The sequence below is a fragment of the Carassius carassius genome, chromosome 11 (assembly GCF_963082965.1).
Source record: "Carassius carassius chromosome 11, fCarCar2.1, whole genome shotgun sequence".
Lineage (NCBI taxonomy): Eukaryota > Metazoa > Chordata > Actinopteri > Cypriniformes > Cyprinidae > Carassius > Carassius carassius.
Genome location: NC_081765.1, coordinates 19,513,839 through 19,531,205, shown reverse-complemented (window position 1 = coordinate 19,531,205; position 17,367 = coordinate 19,513,839). Strand labels below are relative to the sequence as shown.

Below are 17,367 nucleotides of genomic sequence, written 5' to 3'. Positions count from 1 at the left end.
TTTGTTGCATTTCTCATGAGTAGACTTTTATCTCTTTCTCTTTGTTGTTTGTCTCTCACAGACAGTAACTTTGTGCTGGGGAATGCGCAGGTCCAGTCTCTGTATCCCATCGTTTATTGTTCTGATGGCTTCTGTGAACTCACTGGCTATGCCCGTGCGGAACTGATGCAGAAGAGCTGTGCCTGCCATTTCCTGTATGGGCCGGAGACCAGTGATAAGCTGATGGCACAGATCCAGGATGCCCTGGATGACAGGCGGGAGTTTAAGACAGAGCTGGTCTTCTACAAAAAAGGAGGTAGGAGTCACATTGTTAAATAAATGCCTTTGTCTCCTGCAATAAAAGCAAATGGACAGGGATTCATTCCAATTTCCATGATATCTATCCTAAATAGTATGCAAAATCAGGATTAGTCCATCTCAAAACTTAGTACGTGTTATATAGCAATATAGCATACCAAAAATACCTGAATGTTATGCTATTTTACCCCATAAACTAATGTTTGTTTATAATTAAAATATTACAAAGGATTAATAATAAAGGATAAATGATAAAAAATTAATTATGTTAAAGCAATTATATCATTAGAGTTATGCTGTGGATAAGGACACCAAATCAAAGCAAACTCTAATATCAATTAATCAGAAATGAATTTCTTATGTACTGAATTGATTAGAATGATTAAAAAAAGGCATAGCTGCAGGCGATGATGAAATAAATTAACACAGCAGGGTGATGGAGCGATACAAATAAAAGAACAGAACCGAGCGATTTACATAAAAATACTTTTTTTATTTTATTTAATCAACCCAAGATTTTCTCCATATCTTCAGACAATGGATTATTTGTATTATTATGCAGCTTTCTGGAGTAGTTTGTTGAACTGGTCGATTCTGCTGTTAAATCTTGTATAATAATATCACTTACTTACTGATTAACGATAAGACATTTTGAATATGAGTGCTTGGCATTATTATGCATAATACAATTTAAAAATTGAATAAATGCAACCTGAGCTTATATTAAACAGATCTGAAAGAAAAACATCTACAATGGCTCACTTTAAAATTAATATTAGTTAATATTGCCTGACGTGTTCTTTACCGTGTGTCTGGAGCGGTTGAGCATAGTAACATCATAATTGAGCAGCTGTAATAACACAATATGCCTTTAAACCAGCCTTCAATAAGCAATGCCTCAGAGATGACTGTGATTTCTGATGGCTTGATTTGTTCCATGTTGAACATGATACACAGAAAGAGCGCAGCGTGTCATATAGTTAATGCCAGCCGCATTTTTACCCACCTGCGGTCAAGAGAACACAATTCCATCCATGTACCAGGAGACCAATGGGTATTGCTGTGAACATACAGCGTAGACCTCTCTGTCAAAACCTACTAGACACCAGAACAGGTGGAGAGAATTTGACAGATATTTGGTATAAAAATATTCTCCAAACACAGCAGCACTGACAGCCGATTTCTCACCTGATTCACTTCAATTTACCATTCGAGCAACATGCATCAGAGAAAATTGCCCCCCTGTAGCCCGGATTCAGAGTCCAATTCATTCATTTGGCATGTTTGTAAGAGATACTCAGGAGCTGTTTGTTGTCTTATCAAAGAGAATAGGCTATTTGTGTACTCTATCCAGTTTGTAAGGTTTGATTGTGGATTGTCTGAACAAACCACCGCAGTCCGAGACAGAACTCTGAATGCTTCCTCCATCATGTCACCTCTGTGCATCAGCCACAACAACCCTCCTACCAGTTTGTCAATGAGTCAAAGGACTTCTGAACATTGGCACTTGCAGAAAACCTCTCACACACCTCTCGTGGCCTCCAGGTTCAGGTTGAGGTTGTACATGGTTCAAAGGGAATAGAAGATCATAGTTGCAAGACTGCTGTATATTCCCTCTGTTCCACGGCTGCCATGTTGCATTGAGACATTAGGCTCATCCCAAATCGTGTACTTCTGTATAACTCTATGGCGTTTTGTTAGTATAAATAGTTTAGTATAAATAGTTTAAAAGAAAAGGAGTTCTTTAAATATCCAGATGATGCACTTAAATAACCCCCAAAAAATGAAGTGTGAAATGTTGGACACTTCATGCACTCCACTGGCGCAAATTTCATAGCGAAGCTTTTACATAGCAAAGGGAGATGGGCTATCAGACTCCGATTGAGAATGACAATATAACCTTATATAAGTCATACACTACAGTACTAGCTGGTTTTAAACTAGTGCAGCTTTTCCAGTAACTTCTTTTTCCAATGCGTAGTATAGCTCGACCAAACGCTACATCGATGTTTCGTTGCGTGAACTTAGTGAATAATAAAAGCGCTTACTTAAACGGTCCTCTTTCGCTCTTTTTCTCATTTGTATGTAGCTTTGGAAAGTCCAAGTCATTCTAGTGAATTAATTCGTTCGGACATTTCATGTAAATTAACATATTAAACTATTCATTTATTCAAATGCCCCTGTACGGTGCTTAAAACTTTATCATGTAAATAGGTATATTTTGCTTTATTTATAAATGTAACTGTTCAGATTAGATAGGCCATTGTCACCCTCTTAGATTTTTTATTCATTTAAAATCACTTTTTTATTAACTTAAATATGTTGGATACTATATATATATATATATATATATATATATATATATATATATATATATATATATATATATATATATGGGATGTATGTATAAATTATTTGTTATAGTTATTTGTTATATGTGTAGTGTAGCTAACACTTTTTTTTTTATAATAAATTAGCCTAACTGCAGTCTACAATTTCAAAGTAGCTTTTCCAGCACTGGTTTTGGGTAGTTGGAAATTCCTACAGGCCTAGATGAAATTCACAGGAAACTGCTGCATTGAATGTGGAAACCCTGTTGTGTTTTGTTGTTGCTGTACACCCACAGTCAAAATGGGCATGTGACTGCAAACTTTGGGCAGTTTATTTTCAAAACCATTCTTTACAATAAATAATAAGGATAGTTGCTTTGAGATACAATGCAGTTAATTTAGTGTATTAAAGAGCTCTTATGTGAGGTTTAAGAATGATACCTGACCCTTATTGGCCAATAATCATCATAACAACCTGGCATCCATTGTGCAGTCCAACTATTGGCTGTTTAATCATTCATTGTTGATCTGAGCTGTCCAGCACATGTGGCACAAATCAATTTATTGTATTTACCTATTGTCAGCAGCATAGGTTAGCTTGTTTCAGTTCTTAGACCTTATTAAGTGTTGTTTTTTAACTTATCGCTCATTGTATTATGTGGTCTCTGATCACTGGTTCAATTAAATGTATTATTTTCTTATGGAAATGTACTTCTTTCGGCTCAAGCTGTGCCTAATGAAAGGGCTTGGTGATTCACACACACAAACATCAAATATCAGTGGAAAACTGGATAGATGAAGGATTTAATTTCTGGGAAGACCAAATGCTGAGAAATAGAAATCAGGCCAGAAAAGGACGGGAGATGAATGTTATGAAGTTATCATTTTCATATCTTTAACCATGTTTGTGTCATGTTGAACACTCTCTATGTTCAGAATTTGGGCTTAGAGAATCAGGTTAGAGAGATAAGGAACCAAATATGACATCCATCAAGTTAAATATAACATCTTATTGTTTGTAAAATGTTTTTCTTCATATAAAGTTACTATTATTAATAGCAGAACAATTAGTAAACATTTTAAGAGCTGAATGCCTATTACTTTATTATGGAAGATTTTTTTTTTCATTATCATTATCATTGTTGCAGCTTTAGATTCAATTGCTAAAATCTAATGGATTCATATGAGATGCTCCTGGCAGACAGAATACAAAGCACTTTACATGACAGTGACTTTTAGATGTCCTTCTATGCTGGTTTTGCTACTTACTAAGTCTAGAGCTGCAAAAATGTTTTCCCCCATTTTTTATTTAACTCAAGGTACAAATAGGGGCTCATGGGAAATTAAGGCATTACAGCCAACTGAGAAAACCTCTGATAAAAAGCTATTTCTGGTTTAGACTAACTAATAAACAGAAAATGATTTATCAAGCCATTTATGGATCAATGCTACATTTTAAACATAAAGTCTGGTCTAAATATAACGCTCAGTAAATATGTGTCAGTACCGAATGTTCATGTTGAATATTAACTCTGGTGGCTATTATGGATATTATGTTGTTACAGGAACTCAGTTCTGGTGTCTTTTGGATATTGTGCCCATTAAGAATGAGAAGGGAGAGGTGGTTCTCTTTCTAGTGTCACACAAGGACATAACAGACAATAAGAAAGTACAAGATGAAGAACAGAGTCCAGAAAGAGGTGAGTGTCACTACACGAATGATGGGATTTCCCAATTAATATGTGTTTCAATTTAAATATATGCCCCCCCCCTCAAAAAAAAGACTAATTCATAGGAAATCCTTTTTTATTTTTCAAAGACATCAAAACATATGTTTTTTATTACACACACACACACACACACACACACACATATATATATATATATATATATATATATATATATATATATATATATATATATATATACAATTTATTTAAACAAAAAATATAGAATTTATGAGTTATCAGCCAACGTTTTTGTCAGTGGATCTCTAATTTGTGTTCTCTAGTTCTTTAGTAAACCATCTATGTACATGATGGTTTATTGAATGCAGAAACCATTACGTTGATTCTTACATAATTCGCTGCTTGTTGATGCAGTCTCTCAGATACCTTCAGTAATGAGGGTAACCTTCCAATATACTCTACGAAAACACAGCTGTGGTGTTGTGTAGAGCAAAGAAAACAATTATGAGGAGAAGAGAGAAAAAGAGAGAAAGGCAAGAGAGTCATAATGTATAAATAATGGTTGTATTCTGTAAAAGTAGCTACAGAAGCATTGCTCTATAACAAAGGGAGAGTGGTTTTAAAAGAGCAAATTATCCTTTTATACAGACTGCAACACTCATGTGAGATGCTCTACAAAGCTTATTACGAAATGATTATTCTTATTTTCCCTTAATTTAACTAATATTCACACACACCTCAAACACCTGGTCTAGTTAATGTCATACTTAGCAATTTTCCTATCCTTTGTTTCTCATTCTCTCTCCCAAAATGATTGGCTACTGAATCATTTTGTTTTAGATGCTTTGATATAGACCAGCAGCATCTCGTGTGGTGCTTGCTGTTACAGTAATCTTGACACCTCTCCTCCTCAGTGAGAGAGAACGAATATATATATATATATATATATATATATAGAGAGAGAGAGAGAGAGAGAGAGAGAGAGAGAATATATATATATATATATATATAGAGAGAGAGAGAGAGAGAGAGAATATATATATATATATATATATATATATATATATATATATATATATATATATATATATATATATATATATATACTGTATATATCTGGTCAATGATGTCAACTCATTAAAAGTGAACAATTGGAATCAATTTAAAAAGAGTGAGAGTTACATTCTTAATTATGTTGATTACGCCAAATATACTTTTAAAAAGCAGGGTTGGATTTATGTGATAAAGGGGAAAAAAGCCAAATAAATAAAATAAAAAAGGATGGAATGAGAATTTGGGAAGTTCTAGAAATAATTTGGAGGATTTGTAAGACATCTATCTAGGAAGCTGACAGATGGCTCTCTCCAAATTAGTCATGTAAACCTTAAAATTAAAAATGTAAATCAACAATTCAGTGAAGGATAGCCTGACGGGAACAAGGTAGTTCGCATATGAGGAGGGAGCAACTCTCCTTTAATGTCTTTCCCTATTTTCTTATTTTATTTTCTCAACAAAACAGATACTATATGTTGTCAAAAGGGTGAAGTCCTATAGAAAACACAATATTACTGTTTTTCTTTTTATCAAGTAAATGCAGCCTTGGTAAGCATAATGTTTCAAAACATAAAAAAAGTCTTACCTACCCCAAACTTTTGAACTGTATTATACTGAAAATAAATAATACAAAATAATAATGATGTGATAATCAAATTGTTTCTTTCATTGTTCTTATTTCTTGTTCCTAGTTAAATTAAATTAATAGTTCACCTCAAAAAGAAATATAGTATTCTTCCTCAAACTTACAAAGCCATACTAAAGGTCTCTGAAAACATTATTTGCTGAAAATTGTTGAAAATATAGTACTTATATATATATATATAGTTTTGGAGCTTAAGATGTTTTTGTTGAGGAATTTATTTTTGGAACAAAGCAAACAAAATCTCTATTTTGTGTTCCATAGAAAAAGATAGAAAAATCATAAAGGAAATGCATTAGATAAAATACAAAAAATTATTGTTATAAATCATTTTTTTATTTTTTATTAAATTTTTATTTCTAAGGTGAATTGTTGCTTTATAAACTAGCTACAAAGTCAGTATGCTACAAAAGCAGACCATCTTTCAGAAAGACTCTGGACCCCCTGGTGCAGTGGAAACGAATGAAAGTCACATATTCTTTAGAGAGGGAAGGAGAAGAAGCAAAAACTTAATTACAATCTAAATTTCAAAGAGCTTCTAAAGGCTTTAATTGTTTATTATACGTTTTGCTGTTTATTTCCCATAGTGTCTGTTTGTGTTCATAATTGTTCAAATAACTGTTTTTCCTTTTTTTTTCCCATTTGCTGTGTTTTTCATTGGATGCATTTTTCTTTTGTCATATTCACAATCCCCTCGATAAACAATGAATGCAAATGTAATTTGAAATTTTGCAGACAGTGCTAATGGCTAAATGTAATGGTGATTTCAGTGTTAAGTTATTTCACTCAGATGGTTATGGGTAAGAAATTAAGCTAGAATCTTCTAATAACTTAAAGGGTTAATCCACCCCAAAATGAAAATTATGTCATTAATCACTTACCACTGTGTCATTCCAAATCTGTAAAAACTCTGTTTGTCTTCAGAACACAATTTAAGATATTTTTGATGAAAACCTGGAGGCTTGAGACTGTCCCATAGACTGCCAAGTAAATAACAGTATCAAGGTCCATAGAAGGTATGAAAAGTCATCAGAATACTCCATCTGCCATCAGACGTGCAATCTTGGTTATTTGAAGCGACGGAAATACTTTTTGTAAGCAAAGAAAACAAAAATAATTACTTTATTCAATAATTCCTTTGTCAACGGTCTCCTCTTTGTCACTCAATATCACCGTGCTGCGTATTATCTTCTTTGTCATCCACGCAACAAGGATGTGCTGTTTCTATGTGTATTGAGGTTTGATTTAAAATAAAACAGCGCATCCTTGTGCCGCGTAGGACACAGAAGTGCGCACGCAACCTTTTATGGACCTTGACACTGTTATTTACTTGGCAGTCTATGGGACAGTCTCAAGTCTCCAGGTTTTTTTCATCCAAATATCTTAAATTGTGTTCCGAAGATTAACAGAGCTTTTACGGGTTTGGAACGACATGGGGGTAAGTGAAGTATCCCTTTAAGTGAAGTAATGGTGGAAATCTGTGCTTATGTTTTACTAATGCACAGCAAAGCTGCACGTGGTATTTTTCTGGAAAAACTTGATGTTATTTAGTGTGGAGCCAAACAATTCAGAAATTAAATCAACTAAAATGATATATGGCTATTCTATGCTCAGACGAGGAGACGGGGCTGAAGGTGCACAAGATCACGCAACCACCGGGCTTCAGTGCCAACCGGCGACGCAGTAGAGCTGTGCTTTACCAGCTGTCTGGACACCTGCAGAAGCAAGACAAGAGCAAACTCAAGATCAACAATGTAAGACCCACATTTAGACACTAACATTCTTATAATTTAGACCCAAGAACTGAAGAATAGTTCAAGTTCACATTACTGAAGGAAATACAATGGAAATACAAAAATTACCTTGTAAAGATAAATATATAACAATATGCTGTGTTCAGCAATGAGACAAAGTTATTTATTGCTTCTTCTAAAATGAGTTGGATTAGTTTTTTAATTCACAGTGGTTTGTTCACATCATACTGTATATAAAATTCTTGAAAATGCACACACAAAAAAATCAAATAAACATTTCTGAACATTGGTATCATTTAGAACATGTTCGGTGAGAAGCCGCCCATCCCAGAGTACAAAGTGGCAGCCATTCAGAAGAGCCGCTTTATTCTTCTCCATTACGGCACCTTCAAAGCTGGCTGGGATTGGCTGATCTTGCTAGCCACCTTTTATGTAGCAGTTACTGTGCCCTACAATGTGTGTTTCACCGTTGTTGGTGGGCGGGATGAGTTGTCGACCACAAGAAATCCACCGAGTGTTAGCGACATCTTGGTAGAAATTCTTTTCATGTTAGGTAAGGCTCAACCTACAGTCCTATTGTTTTTTTTTGTTTATTTGTTTTTATTTACTATGTCATTAGTTTAGCAAAAAGAAGTTCTGTCTCAATAATGTTACCTGGCTGAAATTAAATGTCTTTTAATACCAATGCCTGCTAATAAAGTACCCCTATTTGTAGCACACCGTTTTATTATTTTTCAGGTGTACGTGTACATTTCTGAGTCAGACCGTCTTTAATGTCACAGAGGTAATATACGGCCAGATATATCCGTTACTAAGAGCTGGAAAAAAGTTCTAGATGTTAATAAGCAAACGTCACAAAATGCATCTAGAATTTCTAAATTCACGAGACAAAACTAAAAAGATTGTCAAGGACGTATCAGCAAATAGCAAAGCTAAAGCTAATATTTTGTAGTGAAAAAATAACTCTGAAGGCCCACTGTCAAATTAATTTATAAGTAAAGTCAGATTTCTGTATGTAGCCTAACTGTTCAAAGATACAGTGAAGCCTATACTCATATACAAACCCATTAGACAAAACATCAGATTTATAGCCATTAGCTTTATATTAGAATTCCACAGTGAGGATACAATAAGATAAGCACTGCTTAAGAGCAGTACTGTTCAGTGACAGCATCTGTTATTGCTCATTACACACAATTTACAGAGCAGCTATTTGTATCATCAAAACATTTGCGAAAAATCTCCTACATAAAAAGTTGCTTTTCACTGCTTTTCTGTGCTACAGTTCCCAAAGCCATTTACTAAACTTTTTAAGTGCTATTAATTTAAGTGCTATTAATTATCGTCACTAGAACCCAGACCAAACTTTTATAACCTGTCACTGAACCAGGTAATGAATAAAATAGTTTATATTTTCTGTGATACAGTAACAAATAAATATTTGTGTCTTCTTCTAAGTTTTCTAAAATGTTTTTTTTTCTTTATATCCCTGTGCCAGATATTTTGTTAAACTTTCGCACCACATTTGTGAGCACATCAGGCCAGGTGGTGTATGATGCGCGCTCTATCTGTGTGCATTACGTCACCACCTGGCTCTTTGTGGACCTGATTGCGGCGTTACCTTTTGACCTGTTGTACGCCTTCAATGTCAGTGTGGTAAGTGTTAATTTTGCTTATTTTGAAGATAATTTTATGTTTAACTGTTTATTCACAACCTTATAAACCTAACACAAAGACATTTTTGTCTTAAGAAGGATTAACGACCCTCTCCCTTTGTGGGAGAACACATTTCATCTGTTGGGCATGCCATCTTAAATGATTGTTTATTCTATGATTTCCTTTTGAGGTATGCATTCAATATCTCTGTGTTTAGTACTTTGGAGTTCATCTGCTGAAAACAGTTCGATTGTTACGGCTTCTACGCTTGCTGCAAAAGCTGGAGCGCTACTCCCAGTACAGCGCAGTGGTCCTCACATTACTTATGTCCATGTTCGCCTTGCTGGCACATTGGATGGCCTGTGTCTGGTATGTCATCGGCCGCAGCGAGATTGAGAACAGCCCTGGTTCCTGGGACATCGGTGAGTGCCATATCTTCAAACTGTCAACATAGCTGTACCAACTTTTCAAGTTCAAGGTCTTCTAACAAATGCAATGTTTATCCTGGCTATTACTGGCTTAGCTGAACTAGAAATGACCCTCAAAATAAACTCATAAACATAATGAATATCTTCTACTAGATGTTTAATGAAACCACATACTCTAAGTGAACTGACAAAAAAAAAACATTTGGCCATTTATCTTATTAGCATAAGTACTGATGTGTAACAGATCAGACTGAGGCCTTTTTTGAGGCCAGCTTATTTATTTTCACATGTGAAAGAGTTCTTTTGACAGTGTCTCATACACAAGGATCATTATTAAATGTGTCTGTCCACTAATATTCTCATTACATTTAAAATATACAACAACCTTTTTATGTTCCTTACAAAAAGGCCTCATATTACAAATATCTTGCATTTGTGCTTTTAATACAGGTGCAAATTACTTTTCAAATTAGGTAGACACATGAAAAGAAGAAGAAAAAAGGTCAGGCATAATGCGTTTTGTCAGAAGGACAGAACAATCTCTCTGGCTCTGCGAACAGCACACTGATGAGACATTCTCTTCACATTATTCAAGCATATGTCATGTCTGAACAAACTTACCTTTTTCACATTTGTTCATGAACAGGTGAATTACTGCATCAGTCTGAATTACAAATGAACCCTTTCGCTCATTCTGTCCTGTGTTACCCTCAACACGAATAATAGAAAAGACCAAGGGTAAAAGAAATGGCTGTGAGAAAAGAGTGTATGATGACATTGATATGATCTTGACAGAATGAATCTCACAGGACTTGATATATTAAAGGTCATTTGTCTTTTTCTTGACCAATATAAACTAGGGGAAATATTTTAGGAATCCTACAAACCAATTAAAAAAACATGTAGTTACGTTCTATTTTGATTTGACTTTTTACTGAATCTTTCTCCAGGTTACATAGTTACTGCTATAGGTGTTAACATCGACTTTACAAGAGAGTCATTGAATTATTCACTGAACCAATTCATGCAGGAACAAAGCAAGTTATTTATGAATGATTCAGGTTATTGAATTACTTAAACCTTAAAATGTGGGAGTGTCCAACTTATTAGCACATAACATATGACCATGGGAAGTCATGGCCTAGTGGTTAGAGAGTTTGACTCCTAACCCTAGGGTTGTGGGTTTGAGTCTCAGGCCGGCAATACCACGACTGAGGTGTCCTTGAGCAAGGCACAGAACCCCCAACTGCTCTCCGGGCGCTGCAGCATAAATTATGCCCACTGCTCCGGGTGTGTGTTCACGGCTTGTGTGTGTTCACTGCTGTGTGTGTGCACTTTGGATGGGTTAAATGCAGAGCACGAATTCTGAGTAAGGGTCACCACACTTGGCTGTATGTCACGCCACTTTCACTTTCATTTGAACAACTATTCATAAAAAATCTAACAGTCGAACACCATATGTCATATCTAATGAAAGTGATTCTGATTGGCCTAAGCATCAGCAATATCCTCAGACACATCTAAGCCCTGACCAATGTTCCACACTGGCTGCCGGCCAGTGGTTTCAATTACATCCACATGTTCTCCTTGAATGCATGGATACTACTCCAATATCCAGTCTCTGCTGTTGTGCCAACAATATCACCCACCATTCCCTCTCGCCCAGTTCTACATTGCCCAGCCATTAAATATTAAGCATTTGAGGCTGTCATGACACATCTAGTTTTGCTAGTAGAAATGGAAGTCTGTAGCATTCTGCACATCAGATGGAATATTTTAGAACTGAAATACAACACACATGCAGTGTTTAATGAGACTCAAATGTGTGACAGTACGGGTTTTAAATGGTGAATGTAGAATTTGGAAATGTACCAGATTTGCAAGAAGTTGTTTTATATCTGGTGAGAACCAGTTTCAGCTTGGCTCTTTACAGTTATTATAATTTCCCTGAAATATTGAATCAATTTTGAGTACTGCTGTCTATCTGTGTTGGAAATAGGGATATAAAAGGATGTACAGTATAATAAATGGATTGTAGTTTTGCCATATCAATAATGAAAGGTTTCTCTGAGGGTTCCCTCAGGAGCTTATTGAACTCTGGTTGCTCTGTGACTCCCTCTTGGTTTTTTTATTTTATTTTTCTCCCCATTATCATTCACTTCACTGGACTCACCTCAGAAGAACATGTTTTTTTTAATGGGTAGCTGCCCAGCAGACACTGAGAGACTAGAGAGGATGTTCAATTTGGCTCCAAAAATCATACTGTCAAATCAGTCAAAACTCTTGATTCTTTCTCAAGTGGTTTGGAAGAGAACAGAGATCCCCCACTGCTAGAAATATATTATCCTTTCAGTCTTATCATTACATGCATTTTAATATCCTCTTCTTGCAAATCAGTCTCCCTTACCTTCCTCATCCAGCAGTGACTCCTACATTCCTGCTTGAGTATCATGTACAACCCCCTTTATTCTATCCCTAACCCAAGCTAACACTATCTTGAAGAAATCTATTCCATTTCTACTTGTCTTTTCTCACTGCAAAAAGATCTCTTTGCTTTTTACACGTCATTACCAATGGGCTTCTCTTAGGCTCCCTTCTCATGCCATGAATAAAAAATGTGCACATCACAACCATATCAAACATATACTTACATTAGGTATATTAGATATTCAAATGTATTTTTCTAGTGTACTTGTACCTTTTTCCTCCTGTGGTGATTTACAACCCAACGTAACCTTTGTGGTTTGAGACACAATTTTTCCATTCATCATTCACTTTCTAAACAGAAGGGTATGTAAAGTATATGTTTCTCAAGGCTGCTCCATCAGAGCATTACTGGTATAAATTAATCTTCGAAAGTGCTCTTTGCTAGTATTACATTTACATTTGTTCTATTCATTGAAGAGACTGTAAGCTGGTCAAGCACTGGTTGATGACTGTTTTTCACAAATAAGAATGCACTTTGTCATCAATTGAATTGTCAAAAATACTTTTTTTTATTCTACACAAATAATGCGACTGAAAAGCTTGCATAAATCTCAGTGGTGTCTGGAGAAAACGCTCTCATTAATACATACCAGCTTCACCCAGCCAGTCCAGACATCCACTCTCAGACACACATGCTAATATCAAGTTTTGATGCCTTTGAATGTAAATAATATATATTTTGTCTCTAAGTTGTTGGTTAAATTTTAATGTGACTGCAGCTACTATACAGGATTTAATCACGGCTGTGGGTTTGGGGCAATTTTAACATTAAAAAAAGTAATCTTGAAAATGTCTGAGGATGAAAATTTCAAGATAAAATTGAGCTATTTAAAATCTTCACAATGTAGGTCTATTACATGCACATTATTCCTCCAACTAAAACCATTATCACCATATAAAAGGAAACTATTGTGTAATATTAAGTATTAAAGCAATTATATTATTACTTTTGAGGTGTGCTCTCAGTTGGTTAATACCATTTGTGTAATGAGGGCAATCTTAACACTCTGACACCGGAGCCGTTTCAGTATTATTATCAAATCTTTCTCAATATAATATGTTAATGGCACTATTACATACTACTGGTAGTTGTAGTCATTTTATATACTCTTTTACCTGGCCATTAAGTTATTTTAGAAAGCAAAGTGAAAGTGAGAGGGAAATGGAACTGCATAACAATCCTTGATCTGAACAAAACAATGGAAATCTTTATCTTAAAACACTGTAGACATAAGCCAAAGCACAAAGAGGAAAAAATATAGAAATAACAACACATCAGCACATACTTACATGAGGAACTTTGGAAGGAACTGTTAGAAATAAGATATCTATATTAGCCAAATAAGGTGTTAAGCACATATAAAGGACACTTTTCTGTTTATTAGCACATGAGGACACATTAAAGACAACAAAGGGAAGACTTTGGATGTGTTTTTATGTCCGCAAAGGAATGACCCAGGTTTCTGGTGTATGTATGCATGAAAAAGGTAATGTAAACTGAAGCTGCTCGCTGTGTAAATCTGAAAAGTGAGTGTTTATGTAATTGTAAAGGATTTTTTTTCATGTGGGATTGTGCATCAAACCTTCTCTGACAACTGCTAGCAAGAGGTTCTCTTTCACCTTTCCCCCTCAATCTCCATCATTCCCTTTCTGACCTTCTCTTTCGTCTCCTTGACAGTTTTTCTGGTTCTCTCAAAAATGCCATATATTGTACCTACACTATCTCCAAACTAGACACTTACTGACAAACAAGCAGGGAGAGAAGAGAGAAAGAATGAAGATGTATAGAACCAGTGACACAGGGAAAACAAGTTGAGTCTCCAGAGTTCAGCCTACTGCACACCAACTGATATTGAAAATGCTTCAGATTCAGCACCATGGACAGGGACAGTTGCTCTATATCTGCTCAGTTTTGTGACCTAACAGTGACCTAAGAACCCTGGACAGTGGCCATGTATTCACTGAAAAAGTTTTTTTGAAGTGACAACCTTATTGCATTTTGGGTAGTTATAGTGCCAAACACAAATGGGGGAAAAAATTGATTGTTAGAATAATCACTAAAATTACATTATGATAAATTAAGAACATTCTAGACAAATTTACAGGTCAAAACATATGCAAAATGGGTAAATTACATTTTCTTCCTTCCTCGTAGGCTGGTTGCATGAGCTGGGTAAACGTCTGGGCACCCCCTATTTTCTGTCCCCTCTTGCATCCCTCATTCCTGATTCACTGCGCCCCACCATCTTGGATGGATTGGTGGTCAATTCAAGCCAGTGGAACGGCACTGATCTGGTGGGACATGAGTCTGTGTGGAACTCGAGCCAATTGAACACAACAGGAGCGGAGCCAGTGGGCACTTCCAACACAGGACAGACTGGAGCCGTGCTGGGAGGCGGGCCCTCGATTCGGAGTTCATATGTGACATCACTGTACTTTGCTTTAAGCAGTCTGACCAGCGTGGGCTTTGGCAATGTCTCAGCTAATACTGACTCAGAAAAGATCTTCTCTATCTGCACCATGCTGATTGGAGGTCAGTGCAAAAAGACATTGCACGTTTTTAAATGATTTAGGTTTTTGGATTTATATTGCCTTGCTACAGGGGATAAACATTTTTGATTTCAAGATATTGATGTGTTCTTTTTTCTTGATCAGTTTAAAATGTCTATATACACTATTGTTTAAAAGTGTAAGATTTTTTAATGTTCTTGAAAGTTGTCTCATATGCTCATCAAGGCTGCATTTTAAAATATTGTGAAATATTATTACAATTTAAAGTAAATTTTATATTTGAATATACATTAAAATGTCATTTATTCCTGCGATGTCAAAGCTGAATATTCAAGACCCCAAACCTTTAAACTGTAGTGTATTCCAGTGGAAATGATTAGGATTACTATTATATATATATAAATAAATATACACACGCATGCACACACACACACACACACACACACACACACACACACACACACAAATAAAATAGACAAAATATTAAAAAAACAATCCATAATGCTAATGCTAATTAGGCATTAGCTAACAGTAATTCAAATCCAAATGTTCCCTTTGTTATCTTTTCTACCCCCACCAGACATCAATATTCAGAAAAAAATATTTAGTCTTCTCAAACAGTGATGATTTAACACTTAAAATGATTATGATTCCACAACCCCATAATACAAATTGGTGTGTTTGTATATATATATATATATATATATATATATATATATATATATATATATATATATATATATATATATATATATATATATATATATATTTTTTTTTTTATATATATATATATTTAACAACGTTTTATACATTGTCATAGGTAAAGTAACAAAGTGATTAAATATTGAAAAGGCACAAAATGAAAGCACAATAGAAAACATCAATAATATCTAGTCTAAAAAATGATGATCAACATTAAACCTCTTTCTTTTGTTTTTTTTAACCATGCATTCCCATATGATTGGCCAATATAATGTTCATGAACTTTTGTGATAAACTAACAAATGGGGGCACTCATGAGCACCCCTTTTAACTATAACTATTCAACTATATTTATAGATGGGACTCCCTAGAATTATGTAGACTTCCCATAGACATGCAAAAGAAGACTAGAAGAGCGCAAGTCCACATCAAGTGCACTAATGAGTGCATTTTCCCCAAGGGCTAAACTTCTATAGGCTATCCCTGAATTTCCCAAAGGACTGCATTCTTCGTAAGATAAGACACAGAGGTGCATTTGCTTTATTGGAGTAGTCTTTAGCAGTGACGATTAAGTTTGTGTGTCCATCTGACCTCATTTACTTTTAATCTACATTTCCCACAGGGCTCCATTCTTAGAGCACCAACATTTCCTTTGACCATGTTATTCATTAAGCTTTGCTACTTATTGATTATCTCTATCTTCCACACATTTCCTAGGGGTAGGTAAGGTTTATTGACCATAGTTAAACTACCTCAGAATTTTCAACCATATTTGTAGAAGTAGTGCTGGTTGAGTACATATTTGTCCTGTATTCCTGCATTTATCAATTTATGATAATGGCCAAAAATCTCTATGTCTCACGACATGTTGCTTTCTTGTTTAATACAAAACGAGTGACTTGAAAGTTTTAATTCAGCCTGTTTTCATTTGCATGGTTCAAAACCTTAGTGTTGGCATATTTTTGTGGATTTTTTGATGTCCTTTATACATCCTAACCAGTTTAACTCTTAGAAGAAGGGGGCTTACGTTGACCACTCTTAGCCGTTTTCTTCTAACATCTGGATTTGACCGCCACAGAAATGGAGCGGCTTGTTATCTGCTGAGACAGTTGTCCTATGTGGGTTTCAGGGAGATGGTGTGAGAGTGGATTGAATTGTAAAGCATGTCCTATGGGCCATGAAGAGAGAGACACAGGGTTTACTGCACTTAAGAGGGCCAAATGAGGATGGGTGAATCCATGCACACTTTCCTGCATGCACAAAACCTACCACTAAGGGCCATTACTGTCCCAGCCAGCTGACAGTTGGGCTCCCACACACAGAGATCATACTCACAGAACGTATTTGGGGAACACTGACATACCTAAAATTACCATAATTATGTGAAACGACTGAGCATATTTATTATATTAATCAGACTACAATATAATGTCCACCACCTCATCCAGTGGAAAGCTTTATTTCCCAGAGGCTGTGCTTTCTTAGCTTAAGCTTGCTAAGCTTAGCTTTCTTATCTTGACTTAATTAACTTTGGATATGTTTCATTTAAAGGAATGGTTAACCCAAGCTGAAAATTCTGTCATAGTGTACAGAACATGAATAACAGAATTATAATTTTTATCTGAGCCATCACTTTAACAAAAAATTCAAATTAAATCCTAAAATGAATTAGCAGAAATAAAAGTTTGATTTGATTCAGTGCAGTTTGCAAAGTCACATAGAGTAACTGTTAATCATCCTGAACCTCAGGAGGTCAAACTGTTTTCTAATTTTCAATTCATCTTCTGTGGGAATTGCTTTTTCTATTGCAAACGTTTT

The 17,367-nt window shown here is 35.3% G+C and overlaps 1 protein-coding gene across 1 annotated transcript in view; it reads left to right on the top strand.

The window, feature by feature from the left end:
* LOC132152958 (potassium voltage-gated channel subfamily H member 3-like) overlaps window positions 1–17,367 on the top strand; it is a 108,530-nt gene that overhangs the window by 72,971 nt on the left and 18,192 nt on the right. Inside the window, exons 2-8 of the mRNA XM_059561994.1 lie at window positions 62–295; window positions 4,193–4,327; window positions 7,626–7,765; window positions 8,066–8,318; window positions 9,264–9,421; window positions 9,639–9,843; window positions 14,492–14,869. Coding sequence (XP_059417977.1) covers window positions 62–295; window positions 4,193–4,327; window positions 7,626–7,765; window positions 8,066–8,318; window positions 9,264–9,421; window positions 9,639–9,843; window positions 14,492–14,869 — 1,503 coding nt within the window. The remainder of the gene's footprint in view (window positions 1–61; window positions 296–4,192; window positions 4,328–7,625; window positions 7,766–8,065; window positions 8,319–9,263; window positions 9,422–9,638; window positions 9,844–14,491; window positions 14,870–17,367) is intronic.